The 16264-nt window shown below is 36.2% G+C and overlaps 1 protein-coding gene across 4 annotated transcripts in view; it reads left to right on the top strand.

Annotated features, from left to right (window-relative positions):
• The window catches only part of LOC6053441, a 769747-nt gene that overhangs the window by 542487 nt on the left and 210996 nt on the right, over positions 1-16264 (top strand). For 3 of the 4 annotated variants that reach the window (XM_038253398.1, XM_038253397.1, XM_038253399.1), the window contains exon 2: positions 2778-4194. The exons of the other annotated variant lie outside the window; for it this stretch is intronic. In XM_038253398.1, the coding sequence (XP_038109326.1) occupies positions 4138-4194 (57 nt within the window). In that variant the 5' untranslated portion in view covers positions 2778-4137. The remainder of the gene's footprint in view (positions 1-2777; positions 4195-16264) is intronic. 4 annotated transcript variants of the gene reach the window in all.

The raw sequence follows: 16264 nt of genomic DNA, 5'->3' as shown, positions 1-16264 counted from the left end.
TATATAAAGAGCGGATCAATGCAGCTGAAGACTGCAATGATTTTTGTCGAAATGCATCAATTATCTTATTGGACATAACATCCAAAGTGTCAACTTCGGCTAATTGATGAAGTTCACTGGTGCTGAACCAGGGAGGAAGTTTCAGAATCATTTTCAGAATTTTGTTCTGAATCCTCTGAAGTAAATAAACACTTAATATTACACACTGCATGTACAATTTTTGCAAACGCAAAAAAGTTGCAACCGACGGGATTCAAACCCAGCACCAACAGTAAGGACTGGCGCCTTAGCCCACTCGGCCATCAGACCGATGAAAAGCTGTAAGGATAAATGCATATATGAGCTCGACATTTCGGTCATGTAGGTTTCCCATACTGATGGGCTACATATTTCAGGGTGTAAAATCACATAAAATTACATAAAATAATGCAATATTTATTTTACACCCAGGCCTTTTACACGCAGCTGGATTACTACTTTTTTAGCTGTGTAGCTTCGATGTTTTTTTTGACATACTTCTCTATAGCTCAAAAATTGCTGTTTTTGTCCTTTATAATAAGACCGATGCAAATATTTAAAAAAGTTTTTGTCCCTCGGCCCTGGCCGGGGTCAAGGGAGGGGCAAAAAAATAAAAAAATATAAAAATTTAAATAACAAGCCATAGTCTTCACATTTAAATGAAAAAAGTGTTTTAAAATGCATTTTAAACTAGTTCAGTTGTTTTGCAATCATTAGTTTTCAAAAATATAAGATCTGACAAAAAAATTGTATCGAAAAAAAGATTTTGCATCGAAAATTTTCAAAAAAATCTTAAGATTTTTTAATAAACCCAAACATGCTAAAAATGATTTTAAACGCAGGAGAATGTATTTTAATTTGATTTCAGTTTGTTGCACTTGGATTTTTGATTTAAATTTTGAAGTTTATTGTAAAAATATTTTTTTTGCCCCCTGATTTTTCGGGCCAATTTTGAAGGGGGGGTGACAAAAACTTTTAAAATATTTGTACCAGCCTTATCACAAATTAAAAAAAAAAACAGACTTTGGGTAATAAAATTTTGGTGAAAAAATCTAATAAAAAAACGCATAATTTTGATTTCCGTCGACCTTTTTTTCTGAATAGTTTTCATATATAGCTACAACTTTGCCGAAGACACCACATCGTTCAGAAAATGCCTTCAAAATTTACAGATTTTTAAAAAATTGCGTACCATTTCTGTATGGACCGCTTTCAAAATTGCTTCTTTGGTCACAGGGAAGTTTGAGCCAAATAAAAAAAGTAAAAATATTGCAAAATTAGATTTTGTAGGGTATTGTTCAAAATAAATGAAAAATGTTAAAAGCAACGGTATTTTTGAAAATTTTAGTCGCACAAAAGTTATTTTAGAATAATTGTGTTCAGGAAAGTTACTAAAAAAAGTTGACAGTGGTTCAAGATACAAAATGAAATGACTTGACACTAAGTATTTATTGGAACAAAAAAACTATGAATTCAATTTTTTTAAATTTTGTAAAATTTTCATTAGCTGAATTTACGATTCAACTTTTCAAATTTTACAGTGATTTTAAAAATTTAATTTGCTAAAATATTTCCAGAGCGAAACACAGTGATTTTAAAAATTTAATTTGCTAAAATATTTCCAGAGCGAAACACAACACAACACTTCAAAAAAAGTAAAGGCAAAATTACAGTTATTGATTTTTTCATCATTCCCGAAAATTTTAAAACATTTCAAAAATTTTCAGATTGATTAATTCTATTTTTCAAATTTATCAAAAAAAATTTACATGCTTTTGAATTTCATCTGCGATATTTGCCAAAATTTGCGAATTAAAAATCATGTGGAATTTTCAATTCAAAAATTGCTGGCGGAAACTTGACAGTAGATTAATTCAAATATCGTGGCATTTCAGGAAAAAAATCACGGATTACGTGGATTCCATGAAATCGCGAAAAATTACTAGCCCTGATTATCGGTGCTAACCTTATCGGTTATCAACGTTACAAATCGTTTACAAAACGTGCACAAATCAATTAAATCATCGAAAGAAACTTTATGAGTTACTTTAAATTTAATTCATAAATTAACTTTGTTAAAATAAAATTTAAATTCCAAAAATACCAATTTGAAAACATTTTATATTTTTTTAATCTCTTAACATCAAAAATGATGTAAAATAAATTTGGTAAATATATTTTTTTCTGAAATACAATCATTTTGCATGAATGAATTTCAAATACTTATTTTGGACATAATTTTAAATTAATAAAAAAAGCAGTAAAATTGTCTAGTTTTGTACATGTTTGATTTTTTTTGTTGTAAAAGGTTATCTAATATAGGTAATCTAATATCTAATCTAATGGGAAATAAACTTGTTTTTCTGGAATGACTTATCTTTTTCATAGTTGATTTGCTAATACTTTGAGTTTGGTTCGATATTCTAGAATTTTAATAATATGAGCCAGAACAATATAAAAAAATCAATGATATGACTAAAAATTGTTGAGCAAATGAGGTCAGATTCTGAATTCTTCAACATTTCATGAAATATGGAGTAATTTTTAAAATTGAACTTGACATATTTTGGATTTAATGGTATGTTTCAATTAGAACAGTTTAAACTGATTTCAAATTTAATGCTTATAAAAGCTTTGCTTTGAAACCTCAAATGGTATAAAAAATTGTGAGATATCGCAGAGGTTCATCATAAACAGTTTAAATCATACAAATTGATTTGATGTCAAGCCAGTTCACAACAAATTTGTTTATTTTGCAGATCTGCCCTAAAATTTAGCAAAAATACAAAATACACTGAACAGCAAACCAGTGCCAAAAACCGTTAAAACCGCTTCCATAATATCCGTTGACAAAGAAGAAACCAATTGCTGCGTTGATGCCGTGGGCGGAAATCGGAAGCTTCGCCGAAGAAAATTAGTGAATTATAACTTATCGAGCTTAATGAAAAGTTGTTCCCGCAATACACCATAGTCGTGACGTGACGTGACGTGTGTGTATTTTCGCAACCTCCGGCCATTTCAACTAAGTGTGTTTGTGTGTGTCTGTTATACGTGAGAGCCCCGCCAGGTGAGATTTTTTCCGCCTGCAATCCGGAATCAACAGAGGAGGAGGAAAAAAAAGCCCCGTCGTCGTGGACCGTTTCGCCAGTGTGCAAAATTAATGACCGTCTGACCGGATTGCCGAAATTAAATCCTCCCCACAACGGTGAGGCCGCCACCCATTTCGGGGGTGGAAGACGAAAAAGAAGAAGACGTTTGTGGCGCGGAAATAAACCGCAAAATCCTGCCACGTGGGTGGGAAGAGCAAGCGTGCACGAGGCACGTGGACTTACACGGAGGGAAAAAGAGCAAAAACAAAAAAAAGTTGGCAAAAAAGCGGTCCGGAAATTGAGTCCACCAGGAAGAATTTCACGCATCGTCAGATCGCTGGCCAGGACCGATATGTCCCGTGTCCCGGTTGTGTGGTCCCGCGGGGGTGCCAGCGCACCGGCTCCGGCGGACGACCGCGATGAATAATTAATTGTGGCTCATTTATTATGGACCATGTCTGGACTCTGGACTCCGGACTCGGGCGTTCCCGCTTGTTGGCGATCGGAAAATATTTATTCCGAAGCAATGCACGGGCTTAATTAAAAACAAAACACAGTGAAACCTCGCTATCCCGATTACGCCCCCCCAAATGAGTATCGAGTGACGGAGGAAAAAATCATCAAATATTCTGCACTTGATCCGCTTTTTTGAACGTGCAAATCCGGTCCCCTCCCCACCCCAAGTTGAAGTTGGACAAATCGCGTGTGAGATGAATGTGATTGATAGATCCAGGGCGCCCCGCCAATAGTGGCCAATCAACTTCCCTCCCCGGGGAGAGAGAGAGAGTGCAACAAAAAGAGAAACCTGGAAATTGAACGCGTGTGTGCTGTGCCAAAGTTGATACGATTACCTGGGGCCCGTTGATGCTGATTGGAAGTGCTAAATTAATTGAAATCAAAGGAAATCGATGCCAATTCGGTGCCAATTCAGTGTAGTGTAGTGCAGAGCGGAGGAAAACAAAAAAGGTGAAAGAAACAAAACCAAGTGCCAACTTTTTCATCTATCGGTGTCCAGCAGCATTCCAGCATCATGGTGGATATTAGCTCTATTATCGAGGGAACCGTCAAGTTCCGTGACGGCAAAAAGGTTGGTTCTAAGCTTAATTTCCCTGCTTTGATTAATCGCTACGCGTGCTATGTAATGGGTGACCCAATCTGCGGCTGATGGTTTGTCCTGCCCGGACAAACGAAAAGCATCATTTGCCGTTGAAAACTGTAGAAAAACTGTTCAAAACTATACAAGAACCATTAAAAAAAATAGGTTTTATGGTTATTTTACTGTTTATCTTTTAAAAAGTTTGATAATTCATTTAAATTATTATGAAATTTAAAACAAATTATTACTAAAAAACAGTTAATCCTACGGTAACTTTCAAAAAATCTTTAATCGGGACAAACCCAGCGATTCTACGCACCACGTGCGTTGTATTACGCAAAGTTCGGAAGCCACTTTGGGCCAGATTGATTGATGGCTGGAACCGGAGAAATGATCGTCGAAGACCTCAAACCACAAACACATTCGTACAGTAAACGACGCGAATATATCGTGGTGGACCGTGATGTTTTGGTGGCGGCAGATTTGCTATTGATAATTTTCTTTGATTAATTGAACGCGGTTTCAGGCCCCGCATTGATTTGATGTGCGCGATTGCGGGAATCTGGGTCGGAATTGTGGAATGGGGGGCGCGTGAATTTGCGCATATTGACAGTTCTTGGAAGCATTTCGATTGATGTACGAAAATGTATTAATAGGAATTCGAAGAATTCTTGTGAATGTGGACGTTGTCTAAGTTAATTTGTTGTACAAATAAATAAAATCATGAAATAATAAAATCATAAAATCATAAAATCATAAAATCATAAAATCATAAAATCATAAAATCATAAAATCATAAAATCATAAAATCATAAAATCATAAAATCATAAAATCATAAAATCATAAAATCATAAAATCATAAAATCATAAAATCATAAAATCATAAAATCATAAAATCATAAAATCATAAAATCATAAAATCATAAAATCATAAAATCATAAAATCATAAAATCATAAAATCATAAAATCATAAAATCATAAAATCATAAAATCATAAAATCATAAAATCATAAAATCATAAAATCATAAAATCATAAAATCATAAAATCATAAAATCATAAAATCATAAAATCATAAAATCATAAAATCATAAAATCATAAAATCATAAAATCATAAAATCATAAAATCATAAAATCATAAAATCATAAAATCATAAAATCATAAAATCATAAAATCATAAAATCATAAAATCATAAAATCATAAAATCATAAAATCATAAAATCATAAAATCATAAAATCATAAAATCATAAAATCATAAAATCATAAAATCATAAAATCATAAAATCATAAAATCATAAAATCATAAAATCATAAAATCATAAAATCATAAAATCATAAAATCATAAAATCATAAAATCATAAAATCATAAAATCATAAAATCATAAAATCATAAAATCATAAAATCATAAAATCATAAAATCATAAAATCATAAAATCATAAAATCATAAAATCATAAAATCATAAAATCATAAAATCATAAAATCATAAAATCATAAAATCATAAAATCATAAAATCATAAAATAATAAGTAATTTTCCATACATGTTAAAAAAGACATTATATTTTTAAGTATTGCTTTTTTGCCCATTGATTTTTTTTTGAGATTTTTAGTGAGAGAAATTTGAAATAAAATTTGTATTGGCCTATTTTCACAAAGACGTAAACGAATTATCATAACTTGATTCACAGGGAACCATCAATATGTTTATTTTAAGAATGATTATTTCGATTATTGCATTCGTCTTTTCTTTAAAACCACACAAAAAAAATCTAACTCAACATGATCTCCCCCAAATGACGTCTATTGCTTGCAATCATCCTAACCTTCCATCACCGGAGCTTTCAAGCAATAATCCTACCTCTTATCCTGCGAAACTCATTCGCTCCAGCAGGCATCTCACTGGCATAAATCCCCACCAGCAGCACTCGAGACCTCCATCAGCCAGAATCAACCTTCTGGTAGACTTTCTCCCTTCTAATCGCCCCCCGCACACGGCGAGAGATCAAAAGAACCTCGTCTCGTTTCGCACCCAAACGCCCTCTAGCCAATTTCATTCGCACCACATCGGTAAAGGCCCAACAGCTCCCGGAAAACCCAACCCAGTGGAAACTGTGGAAAAACCTGCCCGCAATACACGATGTCAGCAGTGAAAGCAGAAGCTCACTCTCCCAGAGTGAGCAAACCGATTTCCATCGGAAAATGAAAGAAAAACAATCGATACCCTTCAAATCGAAATCACCATCGGGCGAGTTTTTTTTTTACGAAAACAGGGCCTAAGCAAAATCAGCAGCAGTTCAAACGACGAGACTTCCTCCTTCTCGAATGTGGTCCATGGAGGTCCAAAAAAAAGAAGTCCGACTGACGTGGCGCTAGCAATAGAAATTCATTTCAAATTTCAATCAATTTCAAACGGAACACTCTAAATTCTCACAGGGTTTGAAATCGTGCACGGAGAAATTTTAGTAGATTTTTTTTTGAAAAATGTCAAAAACATTTTTTAACACTTTTTTTTTCGATTTTCCTCGTTGTTTGTCAAAGCTTCAGCTTCTTACACCAATGTCAGATTTTCTGTCGATATTGTTGGTAGATTTTTCCGCTCTCGCAAGACTGATTTTTTTCCGTGCACCTTCTTCAGTTTCGCCTTTCCCGTCTGACATCTGCGGAGGAGAACTGCTTGGCCTGCCAACAAACATGACCCTCCCAGTGCAAAGTGGAAAACCATTTCGGCGCTGTGCAGAACTGGCAGTTTTAATGAATCTCTCAGACTTTGGGTACACGACGCCGGTAGTTCCGTACAGTTCTGCCTCTGCTGCATTTTCAGCACGTTGGCCAGCAGAGAAAAGCTATGAGCATTCCCGCGCAACTGACAGCAGATCGATTAGATGTCGTCATGCAAGTCTCGTTTTCTCGAAATGAAATGGAAATACTAGGGAGCCGGTCCTCTGTGCCAACGAACGAACGACGGCCGACATTGATGAGCAACTCCCCGGAGAGGAAAAGCCGCACAACTCGTCGGAACAGAACAGCGTCTCGAATCTTCAACCGCACGACCATCTCTTCTTCCCTGAGAACGTGAAACCAAACCAACCAACAACTCTTCTCCTCAAGCAGCAGAACACTTCGAAGGCTCGGAACTCCGGAGGAAATTTCTTCCGGGCTGGTTTTAATTATTGAAAATTAATTTCCCTCTGTGCGGGGGTTGTGTCTCCCAACAACCACCCACTCGCTCGGAGCCGGGTTGGCTCAGGTTCAAGCTCCTGGTAATCATTTATTAATGGCATGAAAAATTTAGCCTTTCTAAGGGGTGCCCCCTTGAGGGAGGGGGGGAGTCGAACTCGAACCAGTCGGACAAGTTCCAGAACGTGACTGAAACATGGAACGGAAGTCCCCGGAGTGGAGATCCTCCTCCCAAGTCCAAGGATAATAAATATATTTGAATTTGGATTTTAGGTTCCGGCTCTGGCTCTCTCTCTCTTGTTGTCCTGGAAACCTTTAGGATGTGGAAAACGTGTCTGGGTGCTGAGCATGGCGGCTGAGCAGAAGAAGAACTTCAATCAAAGTTGAACGTGGAGGCATCAGCTGTGTGTGGGCAGGAGATTATGGTCGGTGAAGCATTGGGGGCTTTACAGATTTAATCAATAGCTGTTCTGACCAAACCGATCTGGGTTTGGGCTTTCAATTTGTTTGAAAATTTGAAGAGGCTATTATGGGAGGATGAGGAGATTTAGAAATCTAAATTGAAGGAATATTGATGATTTTCCAAAAATAATATTAAATCGATAAAAACCGATTAAGATAAGTAGCTCAAACGATTTGCACAACATGAGTTTTCCACTTGAATCATCATCAGACTGTTAATTTAAAGTCGTTTTAAATATTTCTGAATTGCGGCGAAATTGGACAAAAATCAAATTTGGATATTTATGATATTTATGAAATTATTCAATCTTCAGTAACTACAAGACAAAACATCCACAAATCAATTTACCAATTAATATTTGATCTTCTATTGGAAAGAAGACCATTTAATTTTCAAACTGATGAGTTTCATTTCATGGTTTGAAATGAATCAAATGGCAATTATGGCAAATTATCAAAATAATTATGATGACTTTAGATTAAAAAATACTCTGCCGTTTTACGGCGTTATGATGTATACGCCATTTTGGACATTTTCAATTTTATTGTACAGTCTGATAAAGATTCTTAAAAGCTACCTCCTGACGAAAGATTTTTTCAAAAAACTGCTCTGGGGGCCATTTTATTAAGCAAACAAACAATGATGTATGCGCCAATTTTACTCATCATGATGTATGTATACATTGAGAATTGATAGAAGTCAAATTCAATACTATTTGAAAGTTGATTTGAGGTTTTTGGGACCAAATCAAGACTGGGCAATATTTTATTACATAATTTCGATTTAATTCTTGAGGGGACGTCCATTAGGCGTCATCCATAAAGTACGTCACGTTCTGAGGGAAGAGGGGGGTTTTGAGCAAGCGTGACATTGCGTGTTAAAAGCATAGGGAAATCGTGACAAAGGGAGGTGGAGTAAATTTTGGCTGATTTTAATGTGACGTACTTAATGGATGACACCTTATCCACATCCACGTAGACACTTTTTTGAAAATTCTAGACCTACCCACCTCCCATGCGGACAATTGTTCATGCAAAAAATGTGTTTATGGAGCGTATACAATCGCTAAGGGTGCGTTCTTTTATTACGTAACGCAAACTGTTGGATTTTTAGACCCCCTTCCCTTCTCGTAACAAAATTTCCATACAAATTTTAATTTTTTATAGAGCGTAACACGGCCTCCGACTCCCCCTCCCCCACTGCGTTACGTAATAAAAGAACGCTCCCTAATACCCCCCCCCCCCACCTTAAAGTATCCACGTGGACAATGCATTATGGGATCCACTCAGCTGTCAAAATAGCTGGCATTATAAATATACCCTACTTTGATCGAGCAATGTATACATACATACATCATTGGGAAGGAAAAGTAGTGATTTTTATTGCTATTTTTTCGGCCAAATGATGTTTGTGGTTTAAAATCGTAGAGAATAGGAAAAAAAGCAGAAATTTTGTAGGGGCCACATTTTTATTATACTTTTTAAAAGTTTCTACAGAGCAGACCTTAAATTAGTCATTTTAAATTGAAAAAATGAACAAAAACAGCAAATCGTGTCTACAGCAAAATCACCTCAATGGCGTATACATCATATCACCGTAAAAGGGCAGTACTATATGAACACAAAACTGAATAGCTCATTAAAAAATTATAAAATTATACACAAATTGTGACAAATGAGATAAGAAAACCTGCCAGAATTGATCACTCAAAGAAACGAAAAATTAGAAGAAAAAAGGTAGAAATGAAGAGTCAATATTAGCACGGACGAATATTAGTTAAAGATTCGTACTTGATATTAGTGAAATATTCAATTTCAAATTCGATGATTTAGATAATTGATAAAGTAAAAGTAGCAATAAGAAAATTCATTTCAAATGCATTAATAATAAATCAAAGCGTTGATCATTTTACTAAAAACAAAACAAAAATGTTCTTGAAACGGCTCTCTCCCATTTCCCAGAATAAAAACCTCCAGAACACCATTCCCCAGAATCTCATAAACCAGGATGAACAATTTCTCAGATTTGTTTTTTATTGTTGTTTTACCAAAGAAAGCTTAACTTCTATAAGAATATCGATACTCATAAAGAATTACCCTGTTTGTTATAAGAAATTCTTTAAAAGGAATATTTTTACAGAAACTATGCATTTATGATGATTCTTCCTTGTTTTTAATAAGATTTAGATTTGACCATGATGATTTAAAGATTTTTAGATTTGAAAATATAAAAATTTGGTGATGTGAAGATATCGATAAAGGGGTATTGTTTTACGAAAATAAAGATATTCATTAAGATTCACCTCTTTTTGATAAGATTTTAAGTTTTTCGATGATGATTAGAAGATTTAAACTTGTCAAAAGAAGGGTTAAGATTACAAGAATTATGAATTTTTTGATTTTTTTTAAGGATTTGTCCTTCATTATTATAAAATTAATAGTTTTGATGATGATTTGAAGATTTGACAACAACAAAAAGTATATCTCTATAAGTAACGTTATTCTCATAAAAATATCCTTGTTTCGGTAAAACTAACAAAAGTAAACATTTCTCCTCAGTGGGAAGAACCTTCATAGATTAATAGCAAAAAGTTCAACAAAAAAAACTTGTCAAATAAGTTTAGTAAAATCTGATTTAAATTTTCAGTGTGGAACGGAATGTTCTGAAGATAGCCTTTGATCTAATTTAAATTTTCTCGTCGAAGAAAACCAAACTACAAAAATAAACAAATAAATTTAACTGTACTAAAGCCCCAAACAACAAGTCCCAAATCATCACTTTAAATGCACAACCACATCTCTACCTGCGGTAAATTAGCAGTCCCCAACTCCCGAGCGCAAAACATCCCAAATCAAACAGTTGTGCGCTGGCAACAGTTCAAGAAACTATCGTCAATTTGGGCACGCTGTGACCCAAAACATGTACCGAGTGTGCCAAAACTGCTCACCGTCATACAAATGGCACGCTTACTGGTGAAGTACAGTGAGGATTGAAACACTTGTACAGTGAAAACCTGTTTTTTGAATTTAAAATTTAGCAAAAACCAATGATTTCAAAAATAAATTTAAATTTTTGTAGCACCTTTTTCATTTTGAGAAGTAAGATAAAGATCAGAAAACTTAAGAAAAACATATTTTCAAATCTTTCAACCTACCCTGTTGCACGCGAAACGCTCAACCAAAGAAAACACGTTAAAAGCAACGGAAGCCATAACCAAAACCCGCAAAGAAACGCTATAATGACCTTCGGCATGATTTGCCAAAAATCGCACACCGAATCTTCCATCGCTGCCGGACCAGTGTTGCCAGCCAGCAGCCACAATGAAATTCTTTCTCGAATGGTCTGTGCACCGCAAAAAGAAAAAAATTACGATGACGATAATGATTATTGGGGCAATTTGGGGGTGTGTGCAAAGCACATTTGTTGTTGACCCTTGAGTTGTAAACAAGTTGCGACTGGCATTGAAAAATAGAGTTTGTGAGGAAGAGAAAACAATAATGAGCATCCCCACACCCTGAAGGCCTGCCCCGCCGGGAATTGGCTAGGTAATTTGGGCTTTGGGATGTTCAATCCATTAACTGTATACCGTGAATCGACGGCAGACGAATGATGACGATGGAAAATGGTATGGCCAAAAATTGCACAGCACATGTGTTGTTGTAGGGTGAAGTTTAAGGTAGAAGATCCTATTCTTTGAAAGGAATTCTTTTTTTGTCTGTTTCATCTATTTTTTGTAATTTCTAAAAGTTTTTTTTTGACATTATAGTTAATTTTTACAAAAATAAAGTTGACCTTAACAATAAGGTACAATAAATGATCTTTTTGCTTTCCCTTACAATTGAAACGATTGATGGTCAGGGAACTGCCGTCCACAAATCAACCCACAAAACGGTTTATGTTTATGGGTGTGTGTTCCCGCAATTTAGCAAATTTGTGTGTGTGCTGTGTTTTTGCCCGGCAACTTGAGATATAATTATGAAAGAGAGAGTTTTGTCTTCCTTCCTTTTGACGCAACCTCGCAGACGAGTGTGTTTATCTTAGCCAAAGCTGATCGAATTTGATACTATCTCTTAACCTTCTTCTGACAATGATTGTTAAAAAGTCTGCAAGTCTGCAGACTGTTTATAATTCATGTTTAAATAGCAGACGTCCGATTGCAAAATGACCTCGATTTTGTGTGAAAGAACTGTTGTGACATTGAGAGCAAAATTCTCTCTAATTGCCAAGCTACGCATAGAACACAAACTTAGAGTAAAATACTCTCAAACGTTTTGTGCTTCATTCTCTCAGTTTATGTGACTTACTACCGCTCTGAGAGCATTTCCCTCTCGGCTGAGTGCTGTGCAACTTTGGAAGATTTAAAAAAAATGTTATTTTGTTTTTGAGGGTTTCTAAAATAAGTAAAATTGATAGAATTTTGCTCACAACTTTTTCACTCAATCACTCTCAAGAAACGACAAAAAAACGTCATTCCAGTCCAGTTATCGCCACCGGAATTGTGTCTCCAGATGTAGATCGTGACGTGCGAAATTTACTGCCCAGCAGCATCGGTCACTTCCCCTCCTGTCCAATCAGTCTCAAGAAATCCGGAGGCGCCGTTGCCACCAAACTCAGACCATGGATGGAATTTTAATAACACCCTCCAAGTGCCAGCGCCAGAAAGCACGTAAAACGGACACGTTCGAATTCCGTCACAGCCGATGCCGGGGCTGGGCTGCAAATAAAAATGCAAAACAAATTAAGTGATAATTTTCGTTTAATTGTGGGCCGTTAAAAAAATCATTACCACGCAGGGCTTTGAAGCCAACAAAAAAGCGGAGCCAGCGAGATCGTTTGTGGCTTGTGATGAAATATGAGCTGGCCACAAAATTGTGTTATTGAAAATAATGATGATTTTTTTAGTATGCTCCATACAATGTTACATCGCTGGGCGAGTGGGCGCTGGGAAAATTGATTCTCCGATTGGAAAGTGTTTTCCAACTTGGTGAGTTGCAAATTACTTTTTTTTACAACTTTAACCCAACTTCTTTCAACTGAAGTCGACCCCCTCGGGCGAGCTAATAAATTGAAAAGTGTTACAATCCTATCTCCGTTCGCAAATCGCCAAGTTTCATAAAACAAGAAGGCGAGAGAGAATCGCATACGACGATAATTACCACTTTTGTCGACTTTGTCGACTTGGCGAAGAAGACGAACCACGGCAAATTATTGGCCCTCGTCAGAAGTTTTCTCAAACAGAGCGAGAAGAAGAAAAAAAAAACCCACGTCTGAACGACCAGGCAAGGTCACTTGAGCGAAGTTGCACTCAAGAGGTCCACTCGAGATTTCTGGAGCACCTACTTTGGGCCTAGACCAAGAAGACGACCGCCAAGAAGTGCACGGAGGGAAAAAAAGTTTCTTTCGGCAGCTGCGGCATGACTTGGCCAGCTGTACCCGCGCACTAATCGGTCTCTGGAGAATGTCGTGCGGAATGTGTCGAAATGTGAGTTGAACGAGTATGGGTTTTGAAGTTTTTGGATGGGAAATGCTGGAGGGATGCTAATTGGGGTTTTTGGATTTTCATGAAGTGTTTGGTAAAGTTGAGATTTGATAAGGGGGTTCAGCGGGATAGTGTTGAAACTCTTTATTTTTGATTTAAAATGCCGTCTTGAGACGATTGCTGACATTTTGAGGCGTTTTTCGACCCTTTCAGACATTTTCTGACATTTTGAGTTGTTTTCTGACGTCTTTGGACGTTATGCCTTGAGACATAATCTGGTATTTTGGGACGTTTCATGAAGTCTTGAGACTTTTTTTTTTGGTGTCGTGTTTGACGTCTGGAGATGTTCCTAGATGTCTTTAGACGTTTCCTTGCCTCCAGATTCGTTTTATGTCTTGTGCCATTTCTAACGTCTAAAGACATTTCCTAGCGTCTTGAAACGTTTCTGACGTCATGACATTAGATGTTTTCCTTTCGTATAAGACGTTCATGATGCCTTACCTAACGTTGTCGAAATTTGTGACGTCTAGAGACGTTTCTTGGCGTTTTGAGATGATTATCTTTATCTGACATCTCGATACCTTAAGATGTTTTTTGAATTTTGAAACTTTTCCGACGTCCTGTATCGCCCCCTGGCATCTCAAATCGTCGACTGATGTCTTGAAACGTTTTTTTTTACGACTTTCTACTTTCCTGGCGTCTGAAGAAATATCCTGGCATCATTTGTAGTTTTATCACGGTTTGAGACATTTCCTGACGTCTTGAAACGTTTTTACGGCTTCAGACGAGCATGAGCTCTTGAATTGTCTTCTAACGTCTTAAATCGTCGTCTGACGTCTTTAGCCGTTTCCAGGCGTCTTGGGAGATTTCCTGACGCCATGAGACGTTTCCTGACCTCCAAAATCTTTTTCTGGTATCTTGAATCGTCTCTTGATGGTTCCTGATATCTTGAGACGTTCCTGACGTTTCCTGCCGTCATGAGCGTTTTTTGGCATCATAAGACGTTTGATGGCGCCGTGAGACGTTACCAGACCTAATCGAAATTTTTGAGCGCTAAAGACGTTTCCTGGCGTCTTGAGACGTTTTCTAGTCTTGAAAAATTTTCTTAAGTTCTTAAGTTCCTGATGTTTACTGACGTCTTGAAACGTTTCCTGACGGTTTTCTCCTTTTTGGCGTCCTTAGATATATCCTGGCACCTTTTGGTATTTTATCATGTATTAAGATATTTCCTAGCGTCATTAAACGTCTTTGACATCTTCGGACGTGCATGACGTCGTTAAATCGTTTCCTGACGTCTTGAGAGGTTTCATGGCCTCCAGAATCGTCTTCTTGCGCTTGAATCGTCTAATAATGGTTCTTGATATCTTGAGACTTTCCTAATGTCTAGATACGTTTCCTGCCTTCATTAGACGACTCCTGACGTCTTGAGACGTTTTCTGGCATCATAAGACGTCTAATGGCGTCATAAAACGTTACTTAACGTAAAAGACATTTTGTCTCATCTAGAGACAATTCCTGGCGTCTTAAGACGTACAGTGGGTCTGGGAGTGAGATTGGGTCATACAAATTTCAGCATTTTTGTATGATCTAATCTCACCCCAGACCTAATATCGACCCTGTTGACCATGTACGTTTCCTGACGTCTTGACTGTTTTTGATGTATTTAGAAATGAATAAGTTTTCGTCACCTAGTGACGTTTCTTGTCATTCAGAGATTTTTCCTAGCGTCTTGAGACGTTTCCTGGCGTCTGAAGGCGTATCCTGACGTTTAGAAGCGTTTCCTGATGTATGAATTCATGAGGAATAACTTCTTGTAGTCCAGAGACGTTTCGTGGCATCTCAAAACGCTATGTTGTGTTTTGATACATTTTCTGTCAATTTAAGACGATTCCTGGTATTTAAAGGTGTTTCCTATAATTTTCTGACGTTTTATGACGTTTTCTGATGTCTTAAATTATTCTGTGTCTCCTTGAGTAATTTCCTGACTTCTTGAGGTCCTTCAATGTTTCTTAACGTGTTTTGTTTGTTGTGTAGACACCTTCAAACGTTTCCTGCTGTCTTATGTTTTTTTTTGTCAGACGTCTTAAGACGTTTACTGTGTATTACGAAGTTTTAGCCAATCTTTCGAAATGTTTCAGAAGTTTTCAGACATTTGCTGAACTTCTTATACAGTATGTAAAAAAAGTATTTACACCCCTTGGGCACTATGCCCATATTGTGATGAAACATCTAAACAATTCAAAGTTTGACAGAAACCTAGTACTACGTTTTGTTCAGAAACTCATGCCAGACATTTTGCTACAAAAAGCTCATGAAAAGATGATTTCTATAAAAAGTTATATAACAAATACTATTACGAAAATAAAAAAGGTGCAAAAAAAGTTTGTACACCTTTCGAAAAATTAACATAAATAATGTTATTTGTTGACAAACCACCATAAATCCAGTCTCCCAACTCCAAATAGGCATCCTTGACTGATTAAAAAAATAATTTGGATTGAATATAAAGTTTACTTACTACTTAGTATAAAAGTTTATAAAAGTATGGAAATTCTATATAAAACTTATCTAAACTTAATTTTGCAAACTTTGAAATCAACTAAATGTCAATATATTACCATAGAATTGCTAAATAAACATTTTGGAGTGGGTATAACACCGTTTTGGGGGTATTTGTATCAATAGAATAGATTTTCCGTTGGAATTTCGTACCAACCCGGAATTACGTCGTCGGAAAATCCGCCGGCATCTGAACCGGTCCACAATTCACAAGTCAACCTATGTGGCATCAGAAAGGGCATAAAATTTCCGATCTTTTGATACCCATACATCCAGGTTTTCTATAAAACCCACGGTTTTAAATACCTAAGCAAAAACGTTGTTATGGTTTCGTTTGAGCAACCTGCCAAAAATGTATGGAATTTCGTAATTTTT

This window comes from Culex quinquefasciatus, chromosome 2 (assembly GCF_015732765.1).
Source record: "Culex quinquefasciatus strain JHB chromosome 2, VPISU_Cqui_1.0_pri_paternal, whole genome shotgun sequence".
In the NCBI taxonomy this organism is placed as follows: Eukaryota; Metazoa; Arthropoda; class Insecta; order Diptera; family Culicidae; genus Culex; species Culex quinquefasciatus.
Note: the sequence above shows the minus strand (reverse complement) of the source record. Positions and strands in the feature narration are given on the sequence as shown.